Here is a 16,079-nt window from a genome sequence, read left to right on the forward strand (position 1 = left end):
GGAGGGTGGAGAGGACGGGAAGCTCTCAGAACAGTTGATTTGAACTTAAGTGACATTAAGCCTTCGTGGAGGTGAGAGTCAGGAATTCAGGCAACCTGCCCCGTTTTTTTTTTTTTTTGCTAGCGTGCACATCCTCTGTTTGATCCTTAAGGGCAAAGGCCCATAACAAATATGGCGGCGACAGCCTCAGGCTCCAGCACCTGCCTAAACTGCGGTCCCAGGAGCCGCGCGGAGCCAATCGCTGGGTAGGGGCGGAAGAAGAGGCTGGAGAAGCTACCGGCGGCCCGCGCGCAGGCGCACTGGCTGGCAGCTGGCTCCCGGCAGCCGTGGGATTAGGCTTCGCGTGCCACAACTGCGGTGAGCGGCTGGCCGGCGGCAGGGGCTAGAGGGCAGCGGGCCGGACTGGGGGCCAGTCAGACACAAAAGACACACGGAGGGGGACAGGAGTGCTGTCTGCTCTGGGAGTCCTGGGGACTGTCTTCGGGGGTTCCTGAAGTGATCTGATTGTGGATTGAGAAAGTGCTTGGGTCAGGGTGGGAAAAGCTTGGGCTCAAGGGGTGAGGATGGAATTCTTGCAGAGGGGACTCCCTAGAGTCGCCGGCAGCTTCAGGCCGGGATCCATTTCATTAACATAATGGCCTTTAACCCTGGTGATGTAGTAGAACCTATAGGGGAGCTTTAAAAGAACACCGATGCTGGGCCCCTTCTCTAGAGATTACAATTTATTTAATTGGTCGGGAGTGAGGCTGGGCCTTGGTTTGATTGAGCAGCTCCTCGGGTGATTTTAATGTGCAGACAGGCTGGAGAGCCACCACATGGTTTAGCACCATGGTTGATCCCAGACTCCTCTGTGGCTTGGAACGGGTGGGTGGTCTTGGGGTGAAGTTACTGACCCTCCAAGGAAATGGTCCCAACTCCCAACAGGGTGAAATTGACTTCTAGCCTAAGAAAGAGGATGGGCCCATTAGTCACTGCATGGAAAGTGGGCACCCTTCCAGGGTGGGCCTCCCCATCAGCCCTGCCAGGGGTTGTGGGAAGACTAAACAGGGAGACAAAGGGGATGTGAAACAGGAAACTCAGCAGACAATTCAAAGGTCACCTTGTTGAAAAAAGGACACCCTTAATATTTGCATAGGGTTTTATACCTTTAAAATTCATTTAATACCCCCTGGGGACAGACAGGGAATGGAATTTTTCTCCCGCTTTGCAGATATAGGAATAAACTAGTTAGTGAATAGCTAGTTAGTGATAAGGTTCAGACTTGCAGGGCTCCCAACTCCAAATAATGCTTACTAGTAGATTTTTTTCCCTCCATACTAATTGCTTCTCATACAGTCTGTAGTCCTTTGGAAGCCCCTCACCCCAGGGAGCCCTATCTGGCACTCTTGGTTTTCTCTCCCAAGTTTATCAGCTCCCTGCCCACCATAGGCTGGTTCAAAGATCAGGAAGCTACTCTTGTTTCCGTGCTTTTCTAGTTATTTCCCAGGAGCCCGATGGGGTGAAGAGGGAAGCATTTTTGAAAGATGCGGGGGGGATCCTTCTAAAAATCTTTTTCTGTCACCCGGGCACCCCCAGTGGCCCCCACACCCCTTTCTGTTGTCCTCAGGAGACTATCTTGTGTGTGGTTTCCAAGCCCTTCTTAATCTGGTGTCTTTCTGTCCTGAGCTCACTCTCCATATTGTATCAGTTTTCCTTAGCACATGGTGAAGGCTTAATAAATGTTACATTTTGTTATTATCACTGTTCCTCTTTGTTCACCTGTTGCCTTGCTGTCCACATTTCACATCAGGCTTTCCCAGGTTGCTTCTTTCTGACTTCCACAGTCAAGCAGAATGAAGAGTTGAGGGGGACAGTGGGATCTGGGGGTGTCACTCCTCCTATGACTGATTTTTCCCCCCTTGGGCTGGGGATGTCCATATGAGCTAATTTTAGGGGCAAATTGACCCACTGGGTATTAATTAAAAGGCCAATATGTGGTGAAGGAACCTGGTGGAGGCTAGAGGTAGAAATCAGGGGTAGGTCTGACCTGGCCCCGCCCATAAGGAGCTTGGAGGCTGGAGAAGGGTTAGGGAGACCTTTGGATCCTGATGGACGGAGGAGCCTGATGGGCTGCAGTCCATGGGGTCGCTAAGAGTCGGACACGACTGAGTGACTTCACTTTCACTTTTCACTTTCATGCATTGGAGAAGGAAATGGCAACCCACTCCAGTATTCTTGCCTGGAGAATCCCAGGGACAGGGGAGCCTGGTGGGCTGCCGTCTCTGGGGTCGCACAGAGTCGAACACGACTGAAGCGACTTAGCAGCAGCAGCAGCAGCACAGAGGATTCAGCCAAGGAACCTGAAAAAGGGAGAGAACATCTAACTTGGTGTTCTTGAGAAGGTTGTGCCACTCAACTGGCCCTTTCTCAGATAAGTAGGATTTGATAATGGTTGTGATGGGCAAAGTGATGTGAGAAATGCTGAGGGTTTTTCCTTTTTTTTGCTCAAAAGCATCTGTTTTGAATCTTGGCTCCAGCACTTAATAGCTCTGTGATTTGGGGTCAGTTACTGATCCTTCAGAGCCTTGGTTTCTTCACTTACAAGATAAGGATAGAAATAGTAACAAGTTATAAGGATACATGATGATAGGTGTAAAAACCAGGCATATCTTATATGCCTGAGAACTGGTATGTAGTTATATCTAGAGTGTTTTAGGTAGAAGGAACAACATGAACTAAGGTTGGAGGTGGCATTCAAAAAAGAATTTGAAAGATGGTAGGATATTCCAGGCAATGAGAAGCATCAGTGTTTCGTACTGAAAAGACAACTTCAATCCTCAATCTGCCAGAAGACACAGACTGAAATCCTTTAGAGATCATAAAGCCAAACTTCAGAGAAGTGAAAAAAAGGAATAGTTACATTTTACTGAGGGTCTTCTAAATGCCAGGCACTAGGCTTGGTGCTTTATATACCTTTATGCGTTTCAGCCCCACAGCAATCTAAGAGGTTGGCTTAGATCCCCACTTTATAGATGGGGAAACTGAGGCCCCGAGGGAGGAAATGGCTGGCTCAAGGTCGCACTACTGGGACCATACCTGCTGTCGCTGTGGGGGATGAGCTGTGGAGCCTCCAGCAGTCTCTCTCTCATGGTGTCAAGGTGAGGGTGGAGCTGGTTGCAGGTTACAGGAGATCTCAGTCACATTATACAGCTAGGCTAGCGTGGGCCCCAAGCTGTTCCTTCCCAAGAGAACCAGGGCTGTTGCTCTCTGTAGGGGTGGATTGGGGGTGGTGGTTTGCGAAAAGTTTTCACTTTCGTCTCAGGTTCAAAGGAATTGTTAACAAAATAATCCTCTTGTTATATATGAATAAATAATACCAGTATTTATTAGAGAATTATCTAACTTACTTTTGATATACTAACATTAAAAGAAACAAGAAAGAAACAGCAGAGGATACATCACCAAATTGAGTTTTGACCAACATTCAGACTCAGATAGCATTGGTAAGTCCCATGACACAGCGCATCTGGAGTCCCAGTTGTGAAAAGATCCCAGGCATCCCATCCACTTTGTGGGTGAGACTTCAAAAATTGCAGTTCAGAGTTCCCGCTCATAATCCCTGGCTGCAGACTGATAATCATCATCAGTCTGTGAGCAAAAGCAGCTCTGGTTTTATGTTAATGCTGTTTGTTTTGTCATGTAAAACTTGGAATGTTGTTAAGCCTGGGACTTGGTTGGTCAGAGCCACTCTATGGGTTCAACAATTTCAAGATTTGTCCCCTGTCTTATCTATGGTGCCACAAGGCTTCCACTCACAGCAGGCAGTCAAGGCACTCACAGTCAGGGCAGTATCCAGGCAGGTTAGAAGCAAGGTCAGAGACCTGGTCTGCCTTGTCTCTGAAGCCTAAACAGGACTATTTATTTAATTTCCCTAACAGGTGGGACTTCCCTGGTGGCTCAATTGGTAAAGAATCTGCCTGCAATTCAGGAGACCCATGTTTGATCCCTGGGTCTGGAAGATCTCTTGGAGAAGGAAGTGGCAACCCATTCCAGTACTCTTGCCTGGGAAATCCCATGAACAGAGGAGCTTGATGGACTCTAGTCTATGGGGCTGTAAGAGTCAGAAACAACTTAGTGACTAAACCACCAACAGGTGGGGAGGGCTAGCAGAGGAAGAAGTTACCGATGGAGCAATACAATCTGGAAGAGAAACCGTTGAGTGCCCTGCATGCTCCTCCCACAGCTCTGTTTCCTGGGCAAAGGCTTACCTGGGCAGGATGCTTTGCCTCTAGATCTAGTCCATGGTTTATGGGTTTGTCTCTGGTACCCCTGAACATTGTATATGCTCCTGCTTCTTGCAGGCCTTCCTCCTCTGACTTCACCTCTTATGCTTTTTTTCCCCCTCAAACTCCCTTGCCACAAGAAGGACCTGATTACCTGCATATTCCCCTGCTCTTACTCTGATCTAAGTGAGCCTAAGAAAAAGCCAGTTTCTCCACATATTTCTGTCGGTGCTCTGGGGCTTACTAATACTCCCTTTGTTTGTTGGTGATCAGTCACTAAGTCACGTCTGACTCTTCGACCCCATGGACTGCAGCATGCCAGGCTTCACTGTCCTTCACTATCTCCCGGAGTTTGCTCAAACTCATGCCCATTGAGCCTGTGATGTTATCCAACCATCTCATCCTCTCTTGCCTCCTTCTGCCCTTAGTCTTTCCCAGCATCAGGGTCTTTACCAATGAGTCGGCTCTTGGCATCAGGTTGCCAAAGTATTGAAGCTTCAGAATCAGTCCTTCCAATAGATATTCAGGGCTTATTTCCTTTAGGATTGACTAGAATTGATACTTCGAATTGTGATACTGCAGAAGACTCTAGAGAGTTCTTTGGACTGTAAGGAGATCAAACCAGTCAATCCTCCCTGCATTCCTGTAAAGATAGGCACTTACTTTCATTTTGCAGGTGAGGAAACCAAGGTTCAGACAGGCTCAGACCTTACCTGTGGGTACAGTTAGTAGGAAGTGCAGTTGAGATTTAAAACCAGGCTCTTCTGATGGCAAAAGTCATACTTTTCCCATCTCACCACACTTTGAGGTTTTCCTCTACTGTTGTCCCAGTGTGGGTGCAGGGAGCTGGCGGCTGGCAGCTGGGGGCCTTGCCTATAGAGTCCACCTTCTCCAGTAACCAGGGCAGGTCACTGGACATCTGGGTAGGGGCACCAGGAGGCTTCACTCCCTCTGGACAAAGGCTTTCGAGGTGAGGGAGGGGAGTTCTGAAAGGCCCTGGGGAATCAGAGGAGGTGACCTGAGTTAAGGGTAAAAGCAGAGGCATACACTGTGCTTGATAGGCACAAAGCACCTTTAGATGAATCCCCATCTCATCCTGGTGTGGTGGATATGGACGACCAGGCTTGATAGTGATAGCCTGTGAAGTTCCGGTGCTCACTGCACTTACTGCGCTCACTGTGTCGAAGTATCTTCTCATTGACTGCTGACCCTAGCCTTAGGAAGGTTGGCTTCATTGTGCAATTCAGGAAACAGGCGTGGAGGGGTTAACCAAATTGCTGCAGGTCACATGGGTAGGAAATGGAGTTGGGCCTGTGGAGACCTCCACTTGTGCCTTCTTTCCACTACATTGCTTGGGAAAGTGCCAAGGAAACTTTCAGGGTGATGGATATATTCCTGATCTCAACTGTGACAGTTTCACAGGCATACACATGCCAAAACTGATCAGACTGTACACTTTGAATATGTGCAGAGTATTATTATCTAGGGAAGGGTTCTTTTTTCCATTCTCTCTCTCTCTTTTTTTGTTTTTTGGTTGTACCACGTGGCTTGCAGGATCTCTGTTCTCCAGTCAGGGATTGAAACCGGGCCATGACAGTGAAAGCCTGGAGTCCTAACCCCTAGGCCACCAGAGACTTCTCCATTGTGCAGATTACTGTATGTCGGTTATACCTCAATAAGGCTGTGGGAAAAAACAATATTTCCCACCAAATACTTCTTCAGGGGCTTAAAGGCCCCATGGATATCGTCTTGCTTTTGGACAAGGCGGGATCCTTTTGGCCAGGGAGAGATTCTCACAGACTTAGCGGCTGCTTTCAGGAAATTCGGGCTTCCCAGGTGGTGCTAGTGGTAAAGAACCCGCCTGCCAATGCAGGAGTTGTAAGAGACACAGGTTCAATCCCTGGGTTGGGAAGATTCCCCTGGAGGAGGGCATGGCAACCCTTTCCAGTATTCTTGCCTGGAGAATCCCCATGGACAGAGGAACCTGGCAGGCTACAGTCCAAAGGATCTCACGAGTCAGACACGACTGAAGTGACTTAGCATGCATGCCTTCAGGTAGTTTTGGCCATTCCTCCTTCTCCTTCCTCCATCACTAAGATGTGGACTGGCACAAAGCTGGCACGGGGGTGGGAGGCTGCATACTGACCTCTTGAGTGACCACCTCAGCTTCCAGTGAGTCTGAGAGAGACCCTGTGAGAGTCCCTCCTTTTTCTCCCTGCAGAGCCTCTATCTCCCCAGCCAGTCACTCCCACAGCAAGGGTGGCTGAGTCCAGAGATGGAGGTAGAGGGTGAGAACACAGGCCCCATGCTGGCGAACCCCACCATCAGGTTGGAGTGCGGGCAGGCGGGAGAATGTGTGCAGGGCTGGAGGCACAGTGAGGGACGAGGAGTTGGAGTTCTAATGGCCATGGCACCTGAGGGACGGGTGAGATGGAAACGAAGAGATGTGGAGGGCGCTTCTGGTAGCAGGGGCCCTTGAGAACAAAGGCCTGGCCAGAGAAGATGGAGGCTTGAAGGTCCATGGGAAGCTGGGCTGGACTGGCCAGGAGAGGCTGGACTATAGAGGCCCTTGAAGGCTGGGCATGGAAGCAGAGCCCTGGGGACTCATGGGGCAAGAACAGGGCCTGTCGGGGGCGGGTCACCACTTAGGGACTGGGTCTGAGTTGGTTCTCCAGGGCCTGACTCTAATGGGGAAACAGGAGTTTCTGTTCTGCATATGTGTGTGCAAGGATGCAGACATGTAAATGAGGCCTGTGGGTAGGCTTGGGTCACGAGGGCTTCAAGAGGAGATAGCCTCTGAGGAGTTGCATAAGTTTTAGGGCTGCCGAAACAAATTGCCACAAACTAGGTAGCTTAACTCCAGTACTCTTGCCTGGCAAATCCCATGGACGGAGGAGCCTGGTAGGCTGCAGTCCATGGGGTTGCTAGGAGTCAGACATAAATGAGCGACTTCACTTTCACTTTTCACTTGTATGCACTGGAGAAGGAAATGGCAACCCACTCCAGAATCCTTGCCTGGAGAATCCCAGGGACGGGGGAGCCTGGTGGGCTGCCGTCTACAGGGTCGCACAGAGTCGGTCATGACTGAAGCGACTTAGCAGCAGCAGCAGCAGCAGCAGCGGGTAGCTTAAAACAACCTCACGGTTCCTGGAGGGTGGAAATCCAGCATCGGGGCACCAGCAGGGTCATGCGCCCTCTGGAGGGAGCCTCTAGGAAAGCATCCTCCCTTGCCTCCGCCTGGCTGTCTTGTGCTACCTGCAATTCTTTGTGTTCTCTGGCTCATAGCTGCATCACTCAGATTTCTGCCTTCATCTTCACATGGCTGTCTTCCCTTTCTCTGTGTCTGTGTCCAGATTTCCTTCTCCTTACGAGGACAGCAGTCCTTAGGTTAGGGCTCACCTCAATTCAGACCTCATCTTAATGTGTTACATCTGTAAAGCTCTTTCCAAATAAGATCACACTCACAGGTGCTGGGGGTTAGGACTTGAACCTATCTCTCTGGGGCTAATTCAACTAGCTACAGGGAGTTTGAGAGAAGAAAGCCCCTATAGCTTCCCTCTGACGGGCGGAGAAGGGGGAGTGGTCAGACAGGCACACATGGGATTATGTTTCTGAAAAGAGAACAACAACTTTGAATCTAAAAAAAGAGACAGATAGACTTAATGCCTGGCTGCTTAAAGTGTGGTCATGGCCCAGCAGCATCGGTGCCCCCTGGGAGCCTGTTAGAAATGCAGAATCTCAGATTCCACTCCACACCTGCGAAGGTAAAAATCTACATTTGAGCCAAGTCCCCAGGTGACGTGGAAGCACATTACAGTATGAGAAGCATTGCTGTAATAAGAATTGGATTTTTATTTCCTTTTAAACCCATGGTCAGTCTGGCCTGCTGGTCTCTGCATGAGCTGGCCTGGTCCGGAGCAGGCGCGTGTGTTGTCCTTTGTTCTTTCATGTAACACGTCCTTGAGTTTCTCTCCCGTGTGTTGACACTGCCCACGTACTTGACCTTTGTGGAGAGCGTTGGGCTTGTTGAGCCAGTCCCTTTGTTGTGTTCCTGGGCTATGTCCAACTTTTGGCTGTTTTTAGATGTTGCTGCTGTGAACAACTCTGTACATGTTCTCTTGGGGTTAGTTCCTTGAGGTGGGGTTTCTGGAATCAAAGTGCATGGGCAGTTGTGGACTCTTATCATATCATATCACTCTTATGTCCCTGTGAAACCTGACATCACGGCAGGTCTCTCCATTCTACCCAGCACCCCACAGTAATCCAGTTTGGGAGGTCAAGTGGCAAAAAAAAAAAAAAAAAAAGGCTTTGGAGCCAGACAGGCCAGGGTTCAAGTCTGCTACTTTTATGCTGTGTGACCTTGGGCAAATGACTTAACCATCTCTGAGCTTGGGGTTGCTCTCCTATAATATTGGAACAGTGCTGTAAACTTTGTATGGGTTTTATAAAGATGATAATGATACCACCACCATTTATTGAGCACTTTCTGTGAGTTACCTCATTTAATCCTTTTATTCTTCTGAGTAGCCATGATCACCCACTTTTCCCTTTTACAGAAGAGAAAACTGAGGCTGGGGTTAACTAGCTTGCCTGAGATTCTACTGTAGGCACAGTGTGTGCCCAGGCCCAGGGCTGTCAGGTTAGAGTAAGGATGAAAGAAGATGCCCTAGCATGTGACCTGACTCTGCACTTGCTAGCTGCCTGCCTTCTCTTCCCACGCCTTTATCAGTTTCCTTTTACTCCCTAGTAGTGGTATGTGTCCAGCATTGTTTTAGCTGGTGATTCCCACTGGCGATTCCCCAGTTTTGTGTGTAAACTTTCTCCCAGTGAGATGACTCAGAGGTCTGGGGTTAGGAGCAGGGCTGGCTCTGATCCCTGCAGCTAACTGGCTCCTTCTTTCCCAGGGACAAGTATGGCCAGAATGCCCATGGCCATGGGCACACCTCAGTGCTCCTGGGGCTGAGGCTGGGCTGGCCGCCATGAGGCTGGGTGGGCCCTGGGCCTGGCTGCTGGGCCTGCCCACGGCTGTGGTCTATGGCTCCCTGGCCCTCTTTGTCTCTGTCCTGCACAACGTGTTCCTGCTTTACTACGTGGACACCTTTGTCTCAGTGTACAAGGTCGACAAAGCTGCCTTCTGGGTTGGAGAGGTAGGCCAGCACTGGGGCAGTCTGCCGGGGTGGGAGCTGGGCAGATGGCAGGGCAGGGTCCTACCCAGGCAGGAGCAGAGGGTAAGCTGGCTTGCCCACTAAGATTCAGCAAGAAAAGGTAGAGCTGGAGGCCTCAGTGGGGATTATGCCAACTCTCCCGTCCTCTGTCCTGTGAGCCAGGCACTGTATGCACATTTATAATATATTCACATGTATTTATCAGCAGTGCCCTGGATGGTGGGAGTTTGATGGGGGCAGTGGCTGTGGGTTATGGCAGAGGGACTGACCTGAGCACCTGTTTGCAGGCAGGAAAGCTGGCATCATCTCCGAGGGGTGGCGAGCAGGCTGGGGTGGGGAAAGTCCTGGAGAGGACGCCGCCTGGAGCCCACCTGCCCGTCTCCCCTCTGCCCACAGACGGTGTTTCTCCTCTGGAACAGTCTCAACGACCCCCTCTTCGGCTGGCTGAGTGACCGTCAGTTCCTTAGCTCCCAACCCCGGTTTGTTTCCTGGGGAAAGTGCAGGACTGGTCCTCTCCCACCTCCCCCTCCCCAGGGCTGGAGGACCGCTGCCTGTGTGTGGGGTGGGGAAAGAAAGGGAGACCACTGCCAGCCGTTGGCTGGGCCTTCTCATTTCCTGAGTTCAGGCAGGGAGTGGGGCCTGCCAGGGCTGCCAGGGCATCTCCCAACGGCCCCCCTCTCCCCGGCAGGTCAGGTGCTGGGCTCTCCTCACGGACCGTGGTACTGGCACGGGTGCGGGCACTGGGCTGGCATGGGCCGCTGCTGGCACTGTCGTTCCTGGCGTTCTGGGTGCCCTGGGCGCCTGCTGGGCTGCAGTTCTTGCTGTGCCTGTGCCTCTACGACAGCTTCCTGACGCTCGTAGACCTGCACCATCATGCCTTGCTGGCCGACCTGGCTCTCTCAGCCCACGACCGCACCCACCTCAACTTCTACTGCTCCCTCTTCAGCGCGGCCGGCTCCCTGTCTGTCTTTGCCTCCTACGCCTTCTGGAACAAAGAGGACTTCTCTTCGTTCCGCGCCTTCTGCCTGGCACTGGCCACTGGCTCTGGGCTGGGCTTTGTGGGGGCCGCACGGCTGCTGAGGCAGCGGGTTGAGGCGGCCGGCAGGGAGCCGGGGTGCCCAGCCATGGCTGTGAATGGCGGGTGAGTGGCCAGCACTTTGCTGGGCTTGATTGCCATGCTGGGGCTCCTGGCTGATGGATGGCTGCCTGGGGTGGGGGATGTCTCTGGCCCAGCCTAAGCTGTTCTTGATTCCCCTCTGCCCCGTAGCCTATGTGAAGAAGAGCTGCTTGTGGGCGGCGAGGAGGCGGGTAGCATCACCTTGGGCCAGTACCTCCGGCAGCTGGCACGCCACCGGAACTTCCTGTGGTTCGTGGGCATGGACCTGGTGCAGGTATGGGAGCAATGCCCATTCATAGGATGGCTACAAATGCCTCACTCAAGGGAACCGCCTTCCCAGAAGCTGGGAAATCAGTTCTGGCCTTGCCTGAGGCTGAGCGGCTGAATGGCAGAAATACAAGTTGGGTAGTTAGAGACCTGGATTCTCACTGCATCTGAGCTCCTAACTCCCTATGTGATCTTAGGCCAGTCTCTCTCTTTTGGGGCAGCCATGTTCTCACCTGCAACATGCGAATAGAAGAGAGGTGCTCCCTTGGGGACTTTTTTGGCCACTCTGCAGGGCATATGTGGACCTCCCTGATGGCTCAGTGGGTAAAGAATGTGCCTGCAATGCAGGAGACACGGGTTCGATCCCTGGGTCAGGAAGATCCCCTGGAGTAAGAAATGGCAACCCAACTCCAGTATTCTTGCCTGGAAAATTCCATGGACAGAGGAGCCTGATGGGCTATAGTTCATGGGGTCCCAAAGAGTCAGATGCGACTAAGCACAGACAGTGCTTAGAACACTTTTGTATAATTGTTTTTTTGCAGGGCATGTGGGATCTTAGTTCCCCAACCAGGGATCAAAACCACACCCCCTGCATTGGAAGTAGCGAGTCTTAATTACTGGAACACCAGGGAAGTCCCTGAGGACTGTTTTTAAAACACCACAGGCCAGACCTAGAACACATGTGGTATATAAGCCAGCGAAATTTAGAAACACATTGTTTTTGTGTCATTAAGCTTGTTTTAGCATTGTAAGTTTTACAAGAGAAAGCTTTCAGTTGTTTTAATGGTGATGTTATCATTCCTTCTAACTTTTATAGATAAGCATAGGAATTTGGTTTTAGGTTTTGTTCTGGTATGTTCCATGCTGAAGGACATGGTACTAGACGCCGCTCTGGCTCCTGCTGCTGCCCACCCCCGCCCCACCCCTGTTGGTTTTCCCTCTGTTCCTGCCTCCCCTTTACCCCGCCTCCCCAGCCTCCTTAGTGTCCCTATTGGCTGTTCCTGGCTCCCCCTTCACCCCTCCTCCCCAGCGCCTGCCCAGCCTCCTTAGTGTCCGTATTGGTTGTTCCTGGCTCCCCTTCACCCCCGCTTTCCCAGCCTCCTTAGTGTCCCTATTGGCTGTTCCTGGCTCCCCTTCACCCCGCCTCCCCAGCCTCCTTAGTGTCCCTATTGGCTGTTCCTGGCTCCCCTTCACCCCGCCTCCCCAGCCTCCTTAGTGTCCCTATTGGTTGCAGGTCTTTCACTGCCACTTCAACAGCAACTTCTTTCCCCTCTTCCTGGAGCATCTGTTGTCAGACCACATCTCCCTCTCCACGGGCTCCTTCCTGTTGGGTGAGTGGGTACCTTGTGCTGGCCGGAAGGACAGAGGCTTGCACCCCAGAACCCCTAGACCGACTGCAGATACAGCCACCTCCCAGCTGGTGCCCAGGTGGCAGAGGGCAGAATCTGCACCGGCGTTGCACCTCCAGCCCCCAGCCCCACCCCACTCTGTTTTCCAGAGGCAGGGAGGGAGCTTCTGCGAGTTTGAGTGGGTGGGGTTGCCCTCATGGTGGTCCTCTTGGTAGTCATGCCACCTAGCGGTAATGCGGCGCAGTAGCTCGTTCACAAGGGACGACTACTCTCCTGACAGGCCTGGGAACGTGTCTTGACTGTGCTTCTTCCCTGTGTGGCCTTGGGTGTGTTTCATTTCATCTTTTTGGGTCTCCATGTATCTGCAAAGTAGAGATAGTACTTACCTTAAAGGGTTGCGAGCACTAAATAAAAGGATGTGGAAACTCTTAGCACACCGCCTGGACCGAGTTAGTGCTGAATCAGTGCAAACTTTGATTTCTGATGGTTAAAATGTGGGCAGCTGTGGAGGTTGTGGCAGCGCCCCTTGACAAGGCCACGTTCCCTTCCCCAGGCATCTCCTACGTCGCTCCCCACCTCAACAACCTCTACTTCCTGCCCCTGTGCCGGCGCTGGGGTGTCTACGCCGTGGTGCGGGGGCTCTTCCTGCTCAAGCTGGGCCTGAGCCTGCTTATGCTGTTGGCTGGCCCCGACCACCCCGGCCTGCTCTGCCTCTTCATTGCCAGGTAGACGCTGCCCCTCCCTCGCCCCCACACCTGTGTCCCCCCACCCCCACCCCCCTTCATTCTTATCCGTTCTCTCTCGCCGGCAGCAACCGTGTTTTCACTGAGGGCACCTGTAAGTTGTTGACCTTGGTGGTCACGGACCTGGTGGATGAGGACTTGGTGCTGAATCACCGCAAGCAGGCAGCCTCAGCACTTCTCTTTGGCATGGTGGCCCTGGTGACCAAGCCAGGCCAGACCTTCGCTCCGCTGCTGGGCACCTGGCTGCTCTGCTTCTACACAGGTGAGGGCCCAGGGGCTGGCATGGTGCTCGAGGCTCCAGGGAGCACAGTATACCTGGTGTACCTGCTGATGAGCCTGGGACCTGGGTCAAGTGAAGCAGGGAGAATGACAACCAGCCATGACAGAGGCTGGGCCTGGGCTGCCCCTGGCTGCCACCCCTCCTCTGCCTGTCCCTATGTGGGCAGAGGAACTGGGTTCCATCTTTCAGTACTTCATTCATTCATTCACCAAATATGTATGGGATACCTTCTCTGCCAGGTGTTGTTCTAGGTGCCTCTAGGGAGAGAGATAACAAAATAAGACAGATAAGGTCTTTGCCATCATGGACCTTATATTCTATGTTGGGGTGGGGTGGGGTCGGCACTAAACAGCTAAACAAGAGAAGAGCAGGCAGTGATAAGTGCACTGGTAAAAGTATCATTGTGGCTAAGAAGCTACTCTGTGTGGTCCGGAAGGACCCTGAGGAGATGGCACCCAGGATGTGAACTGAATGGTGAGGATTTAGTCTAGAAAGATCTCAGCAAATCACAGACAGGCAGAAAAGAAAGTACAGGAGCCCAGGTTATCAGGAATGGTTTGGATTGGCATTTCCTCCTCCGGAGGATCTTCCTGACCCAGGGATTGAACCCCAGTCTCTTGCATCCCCTACACTGGCAGATGAGTTCTTTACCACTGCACCACCTGGGAAGCCCAGGGCTGGTTTGGAGATGAGGCTGAAAAAGTGAAGAGGGGCTCTCTAGATCAGGGCAGGGTTTGGATTTTATTCTCAGTGCAGCTCTTAGGAAGGTTTTAAGTAGGGCAATGGCCTAGTCTGATTTACATTTTTTAAAGTTCACTCTGTCTGCTGTTTGGAGAATGGACTGTAGGGAGGTTGTGGCAAAAGCGATGGAGGCTTGGAGCGGGTGGTGCTGGGGGCTGAAAAGAAGTGTTTGGTTTGGGCTGTGTTTTGGGGTTGGGGGAGGTGAAGGATTGGCTCTTGGGGAGTGGTGAAGCTAATTGAGGACTCTAGGAAGACTTTGGTTATTGGGGGGATAGTGGTGCCATTCCGAAAGAAGGAAGAACTGGGGAGAAGCAAGTTTGGGTGTGGAATTGAGAGTTGGGGTTTGGACGTGTCCATGTGACATCTGAGATGAGGCACTGTGGACTCTGGAGGCTGGGGCTGACCTGTTCTTTCTTCGGGCTCTCTTGTCCTAGGTCATGATCTCTTCCAGCAGCCCCCCCCAGCCCCTGTGGGGAGTGCTCAGCCCTGGCCGGAGCCTCCGGCTCCACCCCCGGCACAGGCCCCGCCGCTCCGCCAGGGCTGCTTCTACCTGCTGGTGCTGGTGCCCATCGCCTGTGCTCTGCTGCAGCTGTTCACTTGGTCCCAGTTCACGCTGCACGGGAGGCGCCTGCACATGGTCAAAGCCCAGCGCCAGAGCCTGTCACGGGCCCAGACCCTGGACGTTAAGATGGTGTGAGGGGAGTGCAAAGCCACCCTGCTGAGGACACTACCTGTAGCCCTGGGGGCGCCAGCCCTGTGTCCTGCTCTTCCACCTCCCTGGGGTCCTGCCTGGAGGACAGATGGCAGAGTGGGAGCACTTGGGGCTGAGCCGGAGTGTCACTGGGGTCTCAGTTCCTGCATGACTGTCTGGCCCAGCTTGGGCAAAGGCTGGGCAGTGTGTGTGCTCAGGGACCTGCTTCCTCCTCTCGAGCAGAAGGAAGAAGAGGACCGAGAAGGGTGGGGCCCGCACTGTGGTCACATGGGGTTGCTATGGGTATGGAGGCCATTCCTCCTACCTGGCCGGGGCTGGCGCCCTGTGGGCTCAGGAACCACTTTTGCCTGGTCAGGACTGGGGAGTCCTACCTGCCCCTTCCAGTGATTTGTCTCAGAATTCTCTGCTTCAGCTGCACCTGGAGTAGCATGCCCCAGCTGCTGCAGGGCGCCCCTGAACCCCAAATGACCTCTCAATGAGGTTTATCTCATCACAGATTGATTAAAGCCAGTCATTTCTATTTCCATTCCTGGAGTCTATACTGTGTATGGGACTGGTGGGCTGGAGAACAGGATTCCTTAATAAGAGCAGCCTGAGAACGTTTTCAAAGATGAGTGGGGTAGGGCGGAGGGGACGCTGCATCAGGTTCACTGAGGTAGTGGGGAGAGCCTGCAGACCAGTAGCCTCATGGGCCCCTGGGAGCCAAACAGCTTTCAGGCCTGTGGTCGTAGCCCCAGTGCGTTTCCCATGTACCACTGCTGGAGGTAGTGGGTAAGGAGTGGCTACTTCTAGGCTAGAGATCCTTGGAGTCACAGGGATCTTCCAAAGATGACTTAAAAAAATTTTTTTTATTTACCGTGAGAATGGGACTAGAAACCTAGGCTTTAGGCCGGCGTTTCTGTCTGGGCTCTAGGGACTTTTGGGGCTGGGGAGTTCTTTATTGTGGATGGCCTCTGCCTACTAGATGTCAGTAGCATCTCTCCCCAGTCATGACGACCAAACACCTCCAGATAGTGCCAAATGTGTCCCGAGAGGCAAACTGACCTTAATTGGGAACCACTGCCCTAGACCAATGGTTATTTGAAGGTCTGCATCACAGTTAAGAATGTAGTCTAGTGCTATATTGCCTGGGTTCAAATTCTAGCTAACAAAGGGCAGATTTGGGAGAAATTACATAATCTCTCTGTGGCTCTATTTCGCCATCTGTAAAGTGAGTAACAAACATACTTGCATTTTAGTTGTTGCGAGAATCAAATGGTTAACACTTGTAAAGTGCCTAGCAATTCCCACCCCTAACTGCTCAAGTATACAGGTTTAAAATGGAGAAGTGATTAATCAGAATATCTGAGCATAGACCCCGGGAACTGCGTTTTAATAAGCTCCTGACTTCAGAGATGTGAAGAGCTGACCTCTTATTGTGGGTGGAGTCTCATCCATGGGCTT

The 16,079-nt window shown here is 52.2% G+C and overlaps 1 protein-coding gene and 1 long non-coding RNA gene across 7 annotated transcripts; one reads left to right on the forward strand and one right to left on the reverse strand.

Annotated features, from left to right (window-relative positions):
* Nucleotides 1–134: 134 nt before the first annotated feature.
* MFSD13A (major facilitator superfamily domain containing 13A) lies at nt 135–15,162 on the forward strand. 5 transcript variants are annotated; one of them, XM_044935551.1, is made up of 10 exons: nt 7,410–8,026; nt 9,167–9,409; nt 9,824–9,906; nt 10,116–10,568; nt 10,695–10,818; nt 12,046–12,142; nt 12,714–12,885; nt 12,972–13,165; nt 14,359–14,663; nt 14,959–15,162. In XM_044935551.1, exons 1-9 carry the CDS (start codon nt 7,925–7,927, stop codon nt 14,619–14,621), a joined length of 1,731 nt encoding a protein of 576 aa, XP_044791486.1. In that variant the 5' UTR covers nt 7,410–7,924; the 3' UTR covers nt 14,622–14,663; nt 14,959–15,162. The 5 variants fall into 5 exon arrangements, with proteins under 5 accessions (XP_006064973.1, XP_006064975.1, XP_044791487.1 ...); XM_006064911.4 differs by lacking the exon at nt 7,410–8,026 and adding an exon at nt 135–357 and having other exon boundaries at nt 14,359–15,162; XM_006064913.3 differs by lacking the exon at nt 7,410–8,026 and adding an exon at nt 3,968–4,092 and having other exon boundaries at nt 14,359–15,162.
* On the reverse strand, nt 2,199–3,876 carry LOC123331472. 2 transcript variants are annotated; one of them, XR_006548128.1, is made up of 3 exons: nt 3,818–3,876; nt 3,076–3,246; nt 2,199–2,339 (listed from the first exon to the last, which is right to left on the reverse strand). It is a non-coding gene; the product is annotated as an uncharacterized LOC123331472 (long non-coding RNA). The 2 variants fall into 2 exon arrangements; XR_006548127.1 differs by having other exon boundaries at nt 3,796–3,865.
* Nucleotides 15,163–16,079: the final 917 nt, after the last annotated feature.

This window comes from Bubalus bubalis, chromosome 23 (genome assembly GCF_019923935.1).
Source record: "Bubalus bubalis isolate 160015118507 breed Murrah chromosome 23, NDDB_SH_1, whole genome shotgun sequence".
NCBI classification, from domain to species: Eukaryota; Metazoa; Chordata; class Mammalia; order Artiodactyla; family Bovidae; genus Bubalus; species Bubalus bubalis.

Coding starts and splice junctions, on each gene's coding strand:
- MFSD13A (XM_044935551.1), top strand. CDS start 7,925: ATGCCTGGCTGCTTAAAGTGTGGTCATGGCCCAGCAGCATCGGTGCCC. Junction 9,410..9,823: donor CTGCCTTCTGGGTTGGAGAG/GTAGGCCAGCAC, acceptor CTCTGCCCACAG/ACGGTGTTTCTCCTCTGGAA. Junction 12,886..12,971: donor CTCTGCCTCTTCATTGCCAG/GTAGACGCTGCC, acceptor TCTCGCCGGCAG/CAACCGTGTTTTCACTGAGG.